Raw genomic sequence first — 13,838 nt, 5'->3', positions numbered from 1 at the left:
GTCTATGCCAAAGTTCCTACCTATAAGGCCAGGGGTCAGCAACCTTTTTCAACCATGGACCGGTCCACCGTCCCTCAGACCATGTGGTGGGCCGGACTATATTTTGAAAAAAATATATGAAGAAATTCCTATGCCCCGGAAATAACCCAGAGATGCATTTTAAATAAAAGGACACATTTTACTCATGTAAAAACATGCTGATTCCCGGACCAGCTGTGGGCCGGATTGAGAAGGCGATTGGGCCACATCTGGCCCTGGGCCTTAGGTTGCCTACCCCTGTATAAGGCCTTTACCTTGTAGATGGTCTTGCTTCTGCTATCTGTGAGATCCAGCCTGATGGGAACATAATCAATGTTGGGCGAAGGAGGGTCCAAATGCTGGTATCTTAGGCCCATCAGGAGAAAATCTTCACAGCTCACTTTAATGTTCTGTATGGTCTTCAGGCCTGAAACACAGCTCCCAGTTGGACACTTTTCACCTCTCCTATGTCCTAATGGCCCAAAGGAAATCACAGTGGGTTTTTTTCTCTCTCAACAGAAACATGGACAGAAGATGCAAACCAGACACCAGAAGCTAGGAACAGTTCACCACTGAAACACCTATGGGAAGGAATGAGGGGGCTATGAGATGTTCTCTGAATAATTTTATTAGCCAGCTCCAGTTCTATTTTCTGTGTGAATCAGGTGGAGTATCTCTCTGTTCATAGAATGCACTCCCAGGGAGGCCCACCAAGGACACTTGCCCGACGTCCACTCTTATTATTTTTTAGGCATCATGTTAAGGCACATCATTCTATTGGCCACTGTACAACAATAAGTAACCAAACAAACCTCTGTGTTGCAAAGAGAACGTCAGCAATGTCTACGCAACACGATGACCATGTACATACGCAATAGACAATCTTTTAGAGAATTCCTTCAAACCATAACAGGTCCAAAATGAAATCTTTAGTCTCAAAGTCTCTGAAAATCTTTAAATGAAGCGAGGTACCAGACTTTGTATGATAGAAGACAAACAGTGAAGCTTTGTGTATTCAGCAAATATGATGTCCAACACTGAACAGTGATTCCGGATATTGACTACTGTTTTGTAGAATTCTTCGTCAGTGTGGTGAGAGGATATAGAATTGCTTCATAAACCCATCTTATTATGAATGAATGTATGTACAGGAAAATATCAAATGCTGTGGAACAGTGCTCATGTAACAATGTACATGGTTATTGTGTTGCCTAGACATTGCTGACATCATTTTATTGGGCAGAGGCAGCAGCTTACATGGGCGATTGGGGGAACCAATGTTGTATGCATGACATCAGGATGTTGGTTGGAAGGAGCTGGGGCAGAGCCAAACACAGCAGCTGTTCAGCTTTAATGACTGGTGGCTCCTCCTCCCATGATGTTCCATTATGCATCACGTCATGCCCCTCCCCATAATGTGGAGGCAAGTTGGTGCCCCTGTACAACCTCATCACTAAATGAGGATATTTGTGATGATATAACAGTTGCAGAGAAACGAAGTGTACATACCGGTTGTGGGAGGGAAACTATGAGGCTGATCACCACGAGGTGGTTCTTCTTCTGCTGATCCTCTGACAAGTTGCCCATGGGCTGGTAGAAAAGTTTCTACGGACATCAGGCTGATGGTACAATCCAAGTTTATTTTCCTGTTGTAGTCTAAAGTAATTACGTTCTTGTTAATTACATTGGACAGGCCATGAAAGCCAGGGACCTGTAGGGCACTCGAGCTCATCTTGATAATATTACAATCAGGTTCAAGTAACTTTACAAGGAAGGGAACCATTTCGGTAAATGTCTCGGTTTCCGTAAATCTGCAAAGGGCAAGCAAAAAGACAATCAAATTTTAGCAAGCAAAAGAGTTGGGCAGATTTTGGAATCTACAACATTTGATATATTTTAATTAGGCTCTTGAGCTTGGAACCTGCTTGTGGGCTTCCCAAAGGCTTGTCTACTGTGATAATACAATGCTGGGTTATATGGGCCTTTGGCCTGATCCAGCAGGTTCCTCTCATGTTCTTACAAAATTCAGAAAACCTATTTATGCATTGAGGTGGCTGAACTCTTACGAAGTTCTGTCTCAGACTTCAAGAGTTATCCCTCTAGTTATGCCAGCTTATTAATTCATCAGGTAAAAAGGCAAAGGTAAAGGACCCCTGTACGGCTAAGCCCAGTCAAAGATGACTAAGGGGTTGCAGCCCGCATCTCGTTTTCAGGCCAAAGGAGCCAGCGTTTGTCCACAGACAGCTTTCCGGGTCATGTGGCCAGCAGGACTAAACTGCTTCTGGTGCAACGGAACACCGTGATGGAAACCAGAGTGCATGGAAATGCCGTTTACCTTCCTGCTGCAGGGATACCTATTTATCTACTTGCACTGGCATGCTTTCGAATTGCTAGGTTGGCAGGAGCTGGGACAGAGCAACGGGAGTTCACCCCGTTGTGGGGATTCGAACTGCCAACCTTCTGATCATGAAGCCCAAGAGGTTCAGTGGTTTAGAGCACAGCGCCACCCGCGTCCCTAAGTGCATGGTTCCAATTGTATGGTTAGGCAAACCTATTATTTCATTTAATCAACAACATCCTACAACAGAAATGCAACCTTGAAAGCTGGAAAGTATGAGCAATACCATATGAGCGAGTTAACTCTTCTTCTTCAGTGAGCCAGTACTTTTCTCCTCACTGGCTTAATCATTTATTTAGATATTTATATGCCACAGAATCGTGGCAACAAAATGGCACACACACAGGTGGACAAACACCACAATGGCCAGCCCCGCTGCTGCTGGAGAGGTTTTAAAGAGAGGCTCTTTTTGTTTTTGTAGGAAGGCCTTCAACAACCCTCAAAGCCTGATTTAGCTCTGTTTGTGTTGTGAATCTAACCCTCTGGGGTGGGTTCATGACCTACTATCTTGAGATATCCCATTACTGGAGCCATAATTCTTCCCTGCTGACAGTAGCAACAGGCACAATCAGTGTTAAGTAAATTACCCATAATAATTATGGGCCAAGGAATAGGATGAACGTACATAATTTGTTTAATGCGTTTGGTTTTGCAACCAATGGGCACCTTGGATTTTTTATTTTCTTCTTTTTTTGCACTTAATTTATTTATTATTAATGTTGCAATACATATATGAAATCTTTACATATTTATACATATACATTATATTCGCAAATTCACATTTTCACATTTCATTATGTACCAACATTTATCCATTTCTTATTTCTTGCCCTGTGTCTTCCCTCCACCCGTGCGTGACTTCCTTGTTATTATTATGTAACTTTATTATTGAGATTGTAATTTTGTATCTTAATAATTAAACATTCAATCTTCTATATCTGCTTAGCTTAGCTTAGCTTAATTTAACTAACTGTGAAATCAGTCTATACATATCAATAAATTCCTGTTGGAGCATCTTTTGGTTATGTATTCTTCTACACATTTCCATTCCTGTTTGAGATTTTGATTAGATTGCATTCTAATTGTTGCCGTCATTGTTGGTAATTCAATCATTTCAAAAAAAATTATTTTGCCAATCTTTCAATGTTGGTACTTCTTCTGATTTCCATTTTTTTTGCAATCAATAACCTTGCGGCAGCTGTTGCATATAAAAAGATTCTCTTCATGTCTTTTGTTGTCATTTGTTATAATTCCTAAAAGGAATGTTTCCGGTTTCTTACCAATTGTTGTTTCAAACATTTTTTTTCCAGTTCCTCATGTATATTTTCCCAAAATTTCTTAATTTTATCACATCCCCACCATACATGATATAAGGTATCAGAGGGATCCTTATATCTTGGATTTTTTATTTTTCTTTGTGACGCAATATAAAAGAAAACTCAGAAGAGATCATTCACTTAGCATTACCTTTTAATATTAGGTGAATGGTAGAAACATGCTTGTTCTTTCCTAAGAAACACCCCCTGAGACATCACCCCAGTGCTGCTTACCTGTATAACCTCAGCATGACTAAGTCTTCATTGAGAATTGGGCATCCGTTGTGAGTGTACTTGACTTCATTGGGAAGAAAATGGCAATCGAACACCTGTTGAAAAATGGGCTTTGTTTAAAGAGGAGGCAGCATATTTCAGACGTTTTCCCTTTGGCTCATTTTGGTTTGTCTCGAAAAAATGTTTTGCAATGCAGAAGGTAATACATAATTACCCTGTGGTATATATATAAAAAATGGGTAGATAGCTTAACGATGTTTCTGGGACTGTTATAAGCCGCTACAATCTTTGAGCAATCAGAGACTCCTGGGGTTCCAAAAGCTTTACCCAGGGCTCAGTTTCCTTGGAGTGAAGGACAATAGAGACTGTGGTGTCTTTAGCATATCTGGTTTTATTTACACACATATACAACCACTAAAGAATTTGGTATAGTGGTTAAAGAGTCAGACTAGGACCTGGGAGACCAGGGTTCAAATCCCCACTTGCTTACTGAGTAAACTGGGGCCGGTCACTGACTCTCAATCCTAACTTCCGTCACAGGATTGTTGTGAGAATTAAATGAGGAGGGGGAGAACCAAGCATACCACCTTGTGCTCCTGGGAGAAAAAGCTTGGATATAAATGCAACAAACAAACAAACAAACAAACAAACATATCTTCAGAAGATATGCTTGTCTCCCTTATATCTTATGTAAAGTGCTTTGTGATCATATCATGATCCTGTATACTGCAGCATTCTTAAGATAGACTTCCGAGTCTTCCTAATACACAGACGTATAATACGTATAAAGGTAAAGGTAAAGGTACCCCTGCCCATACAGGCCAGTCTTGACAGACTCTAGGGTTGTGCGCTCATCTCACTCTAGAGGCTGGGAGCCGGCGCTGTCCGCAGACACTTCCGGGTCACGTGGCCAGCGTGACATCGCTGCTCTGGCGAGCCTGCACCAGCGCAGCACACGGAACGCCGTTTACCTTCCCGCTATAACGCGGTACCTATTTATCTACTTGCACTTAAGGGTGCTTTTGAACTGCTAGGTGGGCAGGAGCTGGGACCGAATGGCGGGAGCTCACCCTGCCGCGGGGATTCGAACCACCGACCATACGATCGGCAAGTCCTAGGCACTGTGGTTTTACCCACAGCGTCACCCGCGTCCCTATAATACGTATAAACAGAGTATAATAAGGAAGGACAGATCCTGAAGCTGAGGCTCCAATACTCCAATACATGAGAAGAGAAGACTCCCTGGAAAAGACCCTGATGTTGGGAAAGATTGAGGGCACAAGGAGAAGGGGACAACAGAGGACGAGGTGGTTGGATAGTGTTCTCGAAGCTACTAACATTAGTTTGACCAAGCTGCAGGAGGCAGTGGAAGACAGGAGTGCCTGGCATGCTCTGGTCCATGGGGTCATGAAGTGTCGGACACGACTAAATGACTAAACAACAATAACATCATCATCATCATCATAAACAGTGACACGGATCCAGTTATTTGCATTTAGTTCCCATTTAACTCAATGGGATTTAAGTTGAAGTTGGCAAGAACTAAAATTCAACCAACTTAGTCTGGAGGATCAAGCCAACTGGGACTATGGAGCCCCAAATTGTATATCGGATATCCAACCACACATTGCTGCTGCTGTCTGACTCTCAGAGCATTTTCATGCAAGTTCCCACTCACTGCAATTGATTTGGACTACAGACAGACTCTACCTTTTAAGATGCTGTCAAGGTTTGTCATTGCTTTTCTCCCAAGAAGCAGGCGTCTTTTAATTGTCACCATCTGCAGTGATCATGGAGCCCAAGAAAGTAAAATCTCTCAGTGCCTCCATTTCTTCCCCTTGACAGCATCTTAAAAAGTAAAGACATCACCTTGCCAACAAAGGTCCGTATAGTAAAACCTATGGTTTTCCCAGTAGTGATGTATGGAAGTGAAAGCTGGACCATAAAGAAGGCCGATCGCCAAAGAATTGATGCTTTTGAATTATGGTGCTGGAGAAGACTCTTGAGAGTCCCATGGACTGTAAGAAGATCAAACCTATCCATTCTTAACAAAATCAGCTCTGAGTGCTCACTGGAAGGACAGATCTTGAAGCTGAGGCTCCAATACTCTGGCCACCTCATGAGAAGAGAAGACTCCCTGGAAAAGGCCCTGATGTTGGGAAAGATAGAGGGCACAAGGAGAAGGGGACGACAGAGGACGAGATGGTTGGATAGTGTTCTCAAAGCTACCAGCATGAATTTGACCAAACTGCGGGAGGCAGTGGAAGATAAAAGTGCCTGGCATGCTCTGGTCCATGAGGTCACGAAGAGTCGGACACGACTAAACAACTAAACAACAACACAGACAGACGGCTTTGGCCAGAATGCTCATTCACATTACGCTTGCCTTGCTTTCACTATATTTCCCCCTGTATCCAAAAATGGTCCAACACATTTTTTGTAACTGAGTTAAATAATAATAATACCCCGCCACACATACACACAGGGTGGCAAAGACATAATAAGCTAAACAATTTGTCACCATTAAATTATCCCCCCATATCTGTCACCTGGCAGGGCCAGCATCACCTAGCCTAATGGTAAAGGCAGCCTCGCCTGCATTGACACTGGGCAGTACATTCCCACCGACCCCACACGGGACACAAGGAAACACATCTGAGCCCCTCTCACCAATTTCGTCTCACAAATGCAGCCAACCCAGGAGAGAAACCAGATGCACCTCTTAGTCAATGCAGGTTTACATTTCTTCGAAGAGTTGATTTAAAACAAAGCCAATTTAAGCCCCGCATGTGGAAATGACATCAGGTGCTCACTGAAAGAGCGCTAGGAAGTCAGAGAAGCAAATTAAGGCACACGTCTCCAAATGCTCTTAGCCCTGAGAATTCAGCTTCCTTCTAATGGAAGACGAGAGCTGCAACATGGTACAGGCAATGCTATCCATCAGAGAACTATGGCCATAATAGTCATAAATTGTGTTTTTCCAGAAGACATCATTAGTTCCTCCACTTAATTGATAACGAGGGAGATAAATAATGAAAGCTTTTTTCCTCAACATGACTCTTGCCGTAGACAGACAATGATTATAAAATAGACACAATCTGCTTTGTTAAAAGGAAACAGCTGTTTTATGCTTCCTAATATGTTTTTCTTTCATATGAACAGGCAGCCATAATTGTCTATAAATTTAACAAGTAAAACAAAGGAGAGCTAAATCTTTTCCTAATTACTGTCTGGCTTTGCTTTTATTTCCACTTCAACTACTTTTCAATTACAATTTGTAATTAAATTGTCACACATTCCTAGCACATTACTCACTTTAACGACAGCAAAGGAAATAATAGGACAGGTTCTTGCATAATGCAGTGTTTGCTGGTTAAAAGCACAATCTCTTTAGCAAAACAAGGGCAAGTTCTGCCATGGGGGGGGGGGGGGCTGGCAGTTAAGAGTTGCCAACTGACCAGAGCATGTTCTGCTTCTATGCTATTAGCATCAGCTCAAAATGAACCGAAGGCATGGCGATCAGCATTATTACCTGATGATAACTGCATACTGCTATTAGGCATAGGTAAAGGTAAAGGGACCCTTGACCATTAAGTCCAGCCACGGACGACTCTGGGGTTGCGGCACTCATCTCACTTTACTGGCCAAGGAAGCCAGCGTTTGTCCGCAGACAGCTTCCCGGTCATGTGGCCAGCTTGACTAAGCTGCTTCTGGCGAACCAGAGCAGCGCACGGAAACACTGTTCACCTTCCAGCCAGAGTGGTACCTAATTATCTACTTGTACTTTGACATGCTTTCGAACTGCTAGGTTGGCAGGAGAAGGGACCAAGCAACGGGAGCTCACCCCGTCGTGGGGATTTGAACTGCTGACCTTCTGATTGGCAAGGCCAAGAGGCTCTGTTGTTTAGACCACAGCGCCACCCATGTCCCGCTATTAGTCATAGGGATATGCAAAAAACAAACAAACCCCACAACCCTATGTCTAGAAGGATAGCAGAGGTTACAGATATACTATGTGTCATTGTTCCAAAATCCCTTGCTAATTTCCAGTGTCATATTTGTTTCTTCATCATGGCAGCTTTATTCACAGTAAAACATCTCCACACAATGCTTCATCTTAACAAATGAAGAATACAAGTCCTACTGGAGCAAAAAAGAAAAAAGAAAAAAGAGGTCTACTTAGACCAGCTTCCTCTTCTCCACAATGGGACAAACAAAGTTTCCACCTAGTTTGCTGTTTGGTTGCAAACTTCTTAGGGTTAGTTTGCAGCAATTAATTTATTTTAAATGTATGTGGGTAGCCATGCCCACTTTGGGCCACACCCACCACTGGCATACACTCCTAGGCTTGCCATACCTCTGGAAAATTCGGGACATGTACTGAAATTGGATTAAAAAGTGCACAACTGGTTGGTGCACGAGCAGTATTCATTGAAGCAAAGTGACCAGAACAATGTTGATTGATAATTGGTCACATTTTAATGGGCTGCTTACTACATAAGAGTGAAACTTCATAATGCTATAGCCAGAAGAATATAAAAAGAGCCCAGAGGAGTCAGAACAAAGGTCCATCTAGCTCTGGATCAGGTTCCCACAGTATTTATTTATTTATTTATTTATTTATTTATTTATTTATTTGCGGCTATTAGCCCATAAAATATGTACAAACATAAAAGCACAGAGGCATAAAGACCGATATATCCGACAGCAGAAGGTGAACACCACGATGCAAGGGAGGGTCATTGAGCAGAGCCAAATAACAGCTTGGGGCCCGAAGAGCTCCAAGGGACGGTTCACAGAAAAAGGAAAACTGAAGAAGAGATCTGACATGCACTCTCATCATAACTGTCCGATTAATTTTTGATGTTGCTGTTGTTTTTTGGTGATTTTTGCGTGTGAGATAACCGCATTCAGGAATCTCGCCACCTGCAGAGTTACAGAAGGATCTGTATCCTGCAAAAGCAGTGCGGCGTGTGACTCAACAGGCCTGCCAACCAAGCGCAGTAAAGCAGGGCCCAGGAATTTAGTCCTGGCTATGCTATGTAGGGGACAGTTGAACATTATATGTGGAAGAGATTCAACAGTTTTCCCGTCACACACGCATAGCGGAGGTTCCCACAGTAGCCCCCAGGAAGCTCGTGAGCAAGGTATTCAAGCAGCAGACTCCCCCTAGCCACTGATATTCCAAAGCCAAACTAGGCATATGGGATTTGCATGACTGCACTGGTTGCATACACACCATATGTTTAAACTACATGCCTTTCCCCAAAGAATCTTGGGAACTGTAGTTTGTTGAAGGTGCTGAACCTTGGGCTTTCTTTGTGTGTGAACTACAGTTCTTAGGATTCTTGTGGGGGGGGAGCTGTTTACTTTAACTGTTTGGTGTTCACATAGTCCTCAAATCAAACATTTCCTCAGCCAGCAGCAGGAGGAGCCGAGTATAATTTTGTGCACCTGACACGTTTTTGTTTCCAATACCAGGGTGGCGGAAGAAAACACACATGATCACTGCTCTCAGTGCCAGCCACACTGCTCTCAAAGCACCCCATTCTATTTTGTATTAGTAACCAGATCGAGAAAATGTTGCTTTCTCCACACAGGTTCCCATAAGTAAACCCAGATGGGACAAAAGTAGAAGAAAGGTGATATGGGAAATATGTCTGATGTGGAAAGAAGGCATAAAAAACCCCTTTGTATGTTTACCATCTGTTGATGGTAATTCTTGGGAACTGAACAAGTCCCATGGTATGCTGTGCATTCACATTTTAGTCACGCCATTACTACATGGGGAGCAATTAAAAGGAACCCTTGCTTGTGGTTAAGAGCTGTACAGCGCTGGGCTTTGCCCTGGGGGTCTTATCTAAAATGTACACGAACAGCTGACTTACCTCCTGGTGGCTTTTAATAATAGTTTTTAAAAAACCAAAGCAAGCACAAATTAGAAGCGTTTGGGGGCAAAGTGCTGTTTCATTCAGCAGCAGTGGAGAAAAATTAGAGATAAGTCTGCTTTGCCCATCGATATATAGGTGGGGCTGTATGCAGTTGCTTCAGTTTGGGAAAAGATGTCTCAAAAGCTTTTAACTAACAAACAAGCTTCACTCACAATGGAAGCCAATGCTATGTTTGAGAATGGCCATTCCGCCGTTCCAAAGTCCAGTTACTCCCAATAAGTCGTCCCTTTTCCTCCTCTTCCCAGCTCCCCCAATTGCCATGCCATGATATTTCACATACCTGTGGGGTTAGTTTCCCAACCCTCTGCGTCATCGGCTCGTTCATCACAACTTCCACTTTGCAAGCGTCCTTCTCTCGGGGAATGGAAAACTGCAGGTCCTCTTGCAACAGGAAGATGGACTGGCCCTTCATCACTTTCGCCCCACGGTTGACTTTGACAAAGGAGGAGTTGATGCTTCTCAGATTAAGTGCAAAGACCAAAAGCAGCCAGCTGTTCCCCAAAGCCTTCATAGTGTGGTTAGCAAAGGAGAAAACTCTTTAGGGAAAGGGTGTTGTTTTCTTAGTCCTTCCTGGGAAGCTTCACCAGCTGATCATGGGCATCAGGCTACAGTGTCCTCCATGTGCTTTATCAAGAATATTTCCTGCATAATGGAATCTGGACACGGAACCCTTTCAAAGAATCCTCAGGTAAATAAATTCATGGATCAATCCCAACATTTAGAACAAGGGACACGGTTTTCCCCCAAAATCTAGGGGATAGGGGGGAAAGAGAGAGAGAGAGAGACAGACAGAGAATGATAGTAATGAAAAGGAAGGTGCTATGCATTGCATCTGTTGCTACAAGTGAGCATCATCCCTTGACATCCCACATAATCATATTTCATTTCAGACAACAAATGAGCTATGTTGATGGGAGACAGGCAGCTGAAGAGCTTTATCCAGGCTGCTACAACTCCCCATCTACACCCACATGCTCAGACCAGGGTTACCAGGCTGCGGCAATTCAGGTATCTTGTGTAAAGGGGAGGAAAGGTGCCGTACACACCATGAAGTTGTTACACACTATAAACATTTGAGAAAAAGGTGCTGGTACTTGAGTACCCCCAGAAAAAAGCACTGGTCTTGTGCATGTTACACAAAGCTGGGAAGGCCTGAGATATTTTGGGCAATTTTCAACCAAAATATCCCCAAAGTACAATGATTGCTGCTTGGAGTTTGGGACTTGAACCCTCTCCTGCCCCCAAATCTGCTCCAGAGGGTTGGGGGAAACCCAAGAACAGATTGAGGGGATGGCTTTTTTGTGGTGGTGGTAATGTTCTATTGCACTGATGTTGGTGCCTGAGGTAGAAAAATCCAAATCACAGGGTATAATATAATTAACAAAACAAAACCAAAAACCAGGCATTTGGGTGCCATTTAATGTTACCCTGATATTTTCTGCTTGAGGCAGGTCATCTCATGCTGCCTGTGAATAGAGCCAGACCTGATTATGGACCGGAGATCAATAGTCATAATCATAATCATCAGCTCAGACTTCCTCATTGTACACTTCTGTCACCAGCTTTCACTGGGAGATATGGAAGCTTTTTCCAAATCTGGATCTCATGCGTTTATCAGATAGCCCTGGGGAAAGCTTTTCCACCCATATCAGTGTTCACCCATGAAGCTCTACAGACCCTCCAAGTGTCCCTATTTTCCAGTGACAGCCCTGGATTTACAGAAGCCATCCCACTTTCTGATTTGATCGTAGAATGTCCTGCTTTTGCTTAGGACGTCCCTATTTTCATCAGAGAAATGTTGGAGGGTAGGCAGTTAAGCGACCCCCTAACCAAGGAGATGAGTAACTCTACAACCTTTAGAAGACATCTGATGGCAGTCTTGAATAGGGCAGTTTTTTCATGTTTCATGTTTTATTAGGTTTTTATATATGTTGGAAGCTACCCAGAGTGGCTGGGGCAGCCCAGTCAGATGGGTGGGATATAAACAATAATGTTGTTGTAGTTGTTGTTATATAGGACATCCTTATTTTCATTGGAGAAGTGTTGGAGGGTATGAGCACATAGGGAAATTCACAATGGTACACACCATAAATTAAGTTGTACGTAGGGTTGCCATATGTCCTCTTTTTCCAGGACACGCCCTCTTTTCAATGGGTAGAGTTCTCATAGCAATCAAAAGTAGAAGTCAGCAAATGTGTCCCCTTTTTTTTGCTCTTGAAATTATGGCAATCCTAAGAGGGGAATGAGGAATTCAACAGGAGACTGTCGCTTAACGGTTGACCCATGCTCCTCTTTATAACACACAGTTCTGTGCAGATCAGCAGAGAACCTAAGAATAGCTCTACTGAAGCTGATGGGAGCTGTAGCCCCAAACAGCTAAAGGACACAAGATTGGTGAAGTCTGGTTTAGTCTATGGCAGTGCCCTGCAGACGCGTTCCCATGAATTCCATCATACCACCCACTCAGCAGAAAGATGAAGCAGATCCTCTTTGAAAGGCATGGAGTGTCTTTAATTATACAATAATAGTAATCAAGCAAATGTGCTTTGATCCCACACTCTAAGTTTTATATGCAGTTAAAACAAATACCCCCCCCATTAAGACTACAGTCCGCAGAGCATCTTATTTAATCATAGGCTGGCAGCTGAGCCCTGCATAAGTTTTGTTTCATTTCTTAAGTGAGGTAAAGGTAAAGGATCCCTGAACGGTTAAGTCCAGTCAAAGGCGACTATGGGGTTGCAGTGCTCATCTTGCTTTCAGGCTGAGGGAGTCAGCGTTTGTCCACAGACAGCCTTCCGGGTCATATGGCCAGCAGGACTAAACCACTTTTGGTGCAACGGGACACTATGATGGAAGCCAGAGCGCACAGAAACACCGTTTACCTTCCTGCCACAGCGGTACCCATTTATCTACTTGCACTGGTGTGCTTTCAAACTGCTAGGTAGGCAGGAGCTGGGACAGAGCAACAGGAGCTCATCTTGTTGTGTGGATTCGAACCACCAATCTTCTGATTGGCCAGCCCAAGAGGCTCAGTGGTTTCGACCACAGCGCTACCTGCATCCCTTTCTTAAGTTGTCATATACAAATCCTGCCTGTAGTAATTAAAAGTGAGCAGTTTTACTTATTAATTAAGGGGGAGATTGTGTTTTCTTATTCCCCCAATAAAAAGAAACCAAGAACCTGCATGCTCTGCTTCTTTCGATAAGTTCACAGTGGTCTTGAGTGGCTTAGAGGAAATGCATGCTGTGCTCATAACTGGTCTTCACAATTCTGGAGGACTGTGAGCAAAGCAGAAGGCTGCACCCAAAGCCACGCCACAGGTGTTCCACTAATGCAATGGACTTCCCCCTCCTCTCCTCTCACAATGCCCTCCCCAAATCTGCTCCAGAAGGTCCCTCAACCCTTTGGGGCAGGTTTTGAGGATAGGGGGCTGCAGGGGAGAGGAGATGAGCAGGGAAGTTGTGCAAGCGCAAGTGGGACATTTGATACAATCAAGAGTTTCAGTATTCTGGCCAGAGCCATCCTAAACTGGTGAGGAATGGCGCTTCCCATCCCCAGTTCAATTGTGACGCGGCAGCTAAAAAAGCCAATGCAATTGTGGGCTGCATCAATAGGAGTATAGCATCTAGATCAAGGGAAGTAATAGTGCCACTGTATTCTGCTCTGGTCAGACCTCACCTGGAGTACTGTGTCCAGTTCTGGGCACCACAGTTCAAGAAGGACACTGACAAACTGGAACGTGTCCAGAGGAGGGCAACCAAAATGGTCAAAGGCCTGGAAACGATGCCTTATGAGGAACGGCTAAGGGAGCTGGGCATGTTTAGCCTGGAGAAGAGGAGGTTAAGGGGTGATATGATAGCCATGTTCAAATATATAAAAGGATGTCATATAGAGGAGGGAGAAAGGTTGTTTTCTGCTGCT

At 43.6% G+C, this 13,838-nt stretch overlaps 1 protein-coding gene across 6 annotated transcripts in view; it reads right to left on the bottom strand.

Annotated features, from left to right (window-relative positions):
- The window catches only part of FREM1 (FRAS1 related extracellular matrix 1), an 87,204-nt gene that overhangs the window by 69,590 nt on the left and 3,776 nt on the right, over window positions 1–13,838 (bottom strand). For all 6 annotated transcript variants that reach the window (XR_013391175.1, XM_077921558.1, XM_077921556.1 and 3 more), the window contains exons 2-5: window positions 10,198–10,667; window positions 3,967–4,061; window positions 1,528–1,829; window positions 294–490 (exon numbers count right to left, since the gene is read on the bottom strand). Coding sequence is in view for 5 of the 6 variants with exons in the window: in XM_077921558.1 (XP_077777684.1) it covers window positions 294–490; window positions 1,528–1,829; window positions 3,967–4,061; window positions 10,198–10,428 (825 nt within the window). In the remaining variant the exon portion in view is untranslated. The remainder of the gene's footprint in view (window positions 1–293; window positions 491–1,527; window positions 1,830–3,966; window positions 4,062–10,197; window positions 10,668–13,838) is intronic.

This window comes from Podarcis muralis, chromosome 17, assembly GCF_964188315.1.
Source record: "Podarcis muralis chromosome 17, rPodMur119.hap1.1, whole genome shotgun sequence".
Lineage (NCBI taxonomy): Eukaryota > Metazoa > Chordata > Lepidosauria > Squamata > Lacertidae > Podarcis > Podarcis muralis.
Note: the sequence above shows the minus strand (reverse complement) of the source record. Positions and strands in the feature narration are given on the sequence as shown.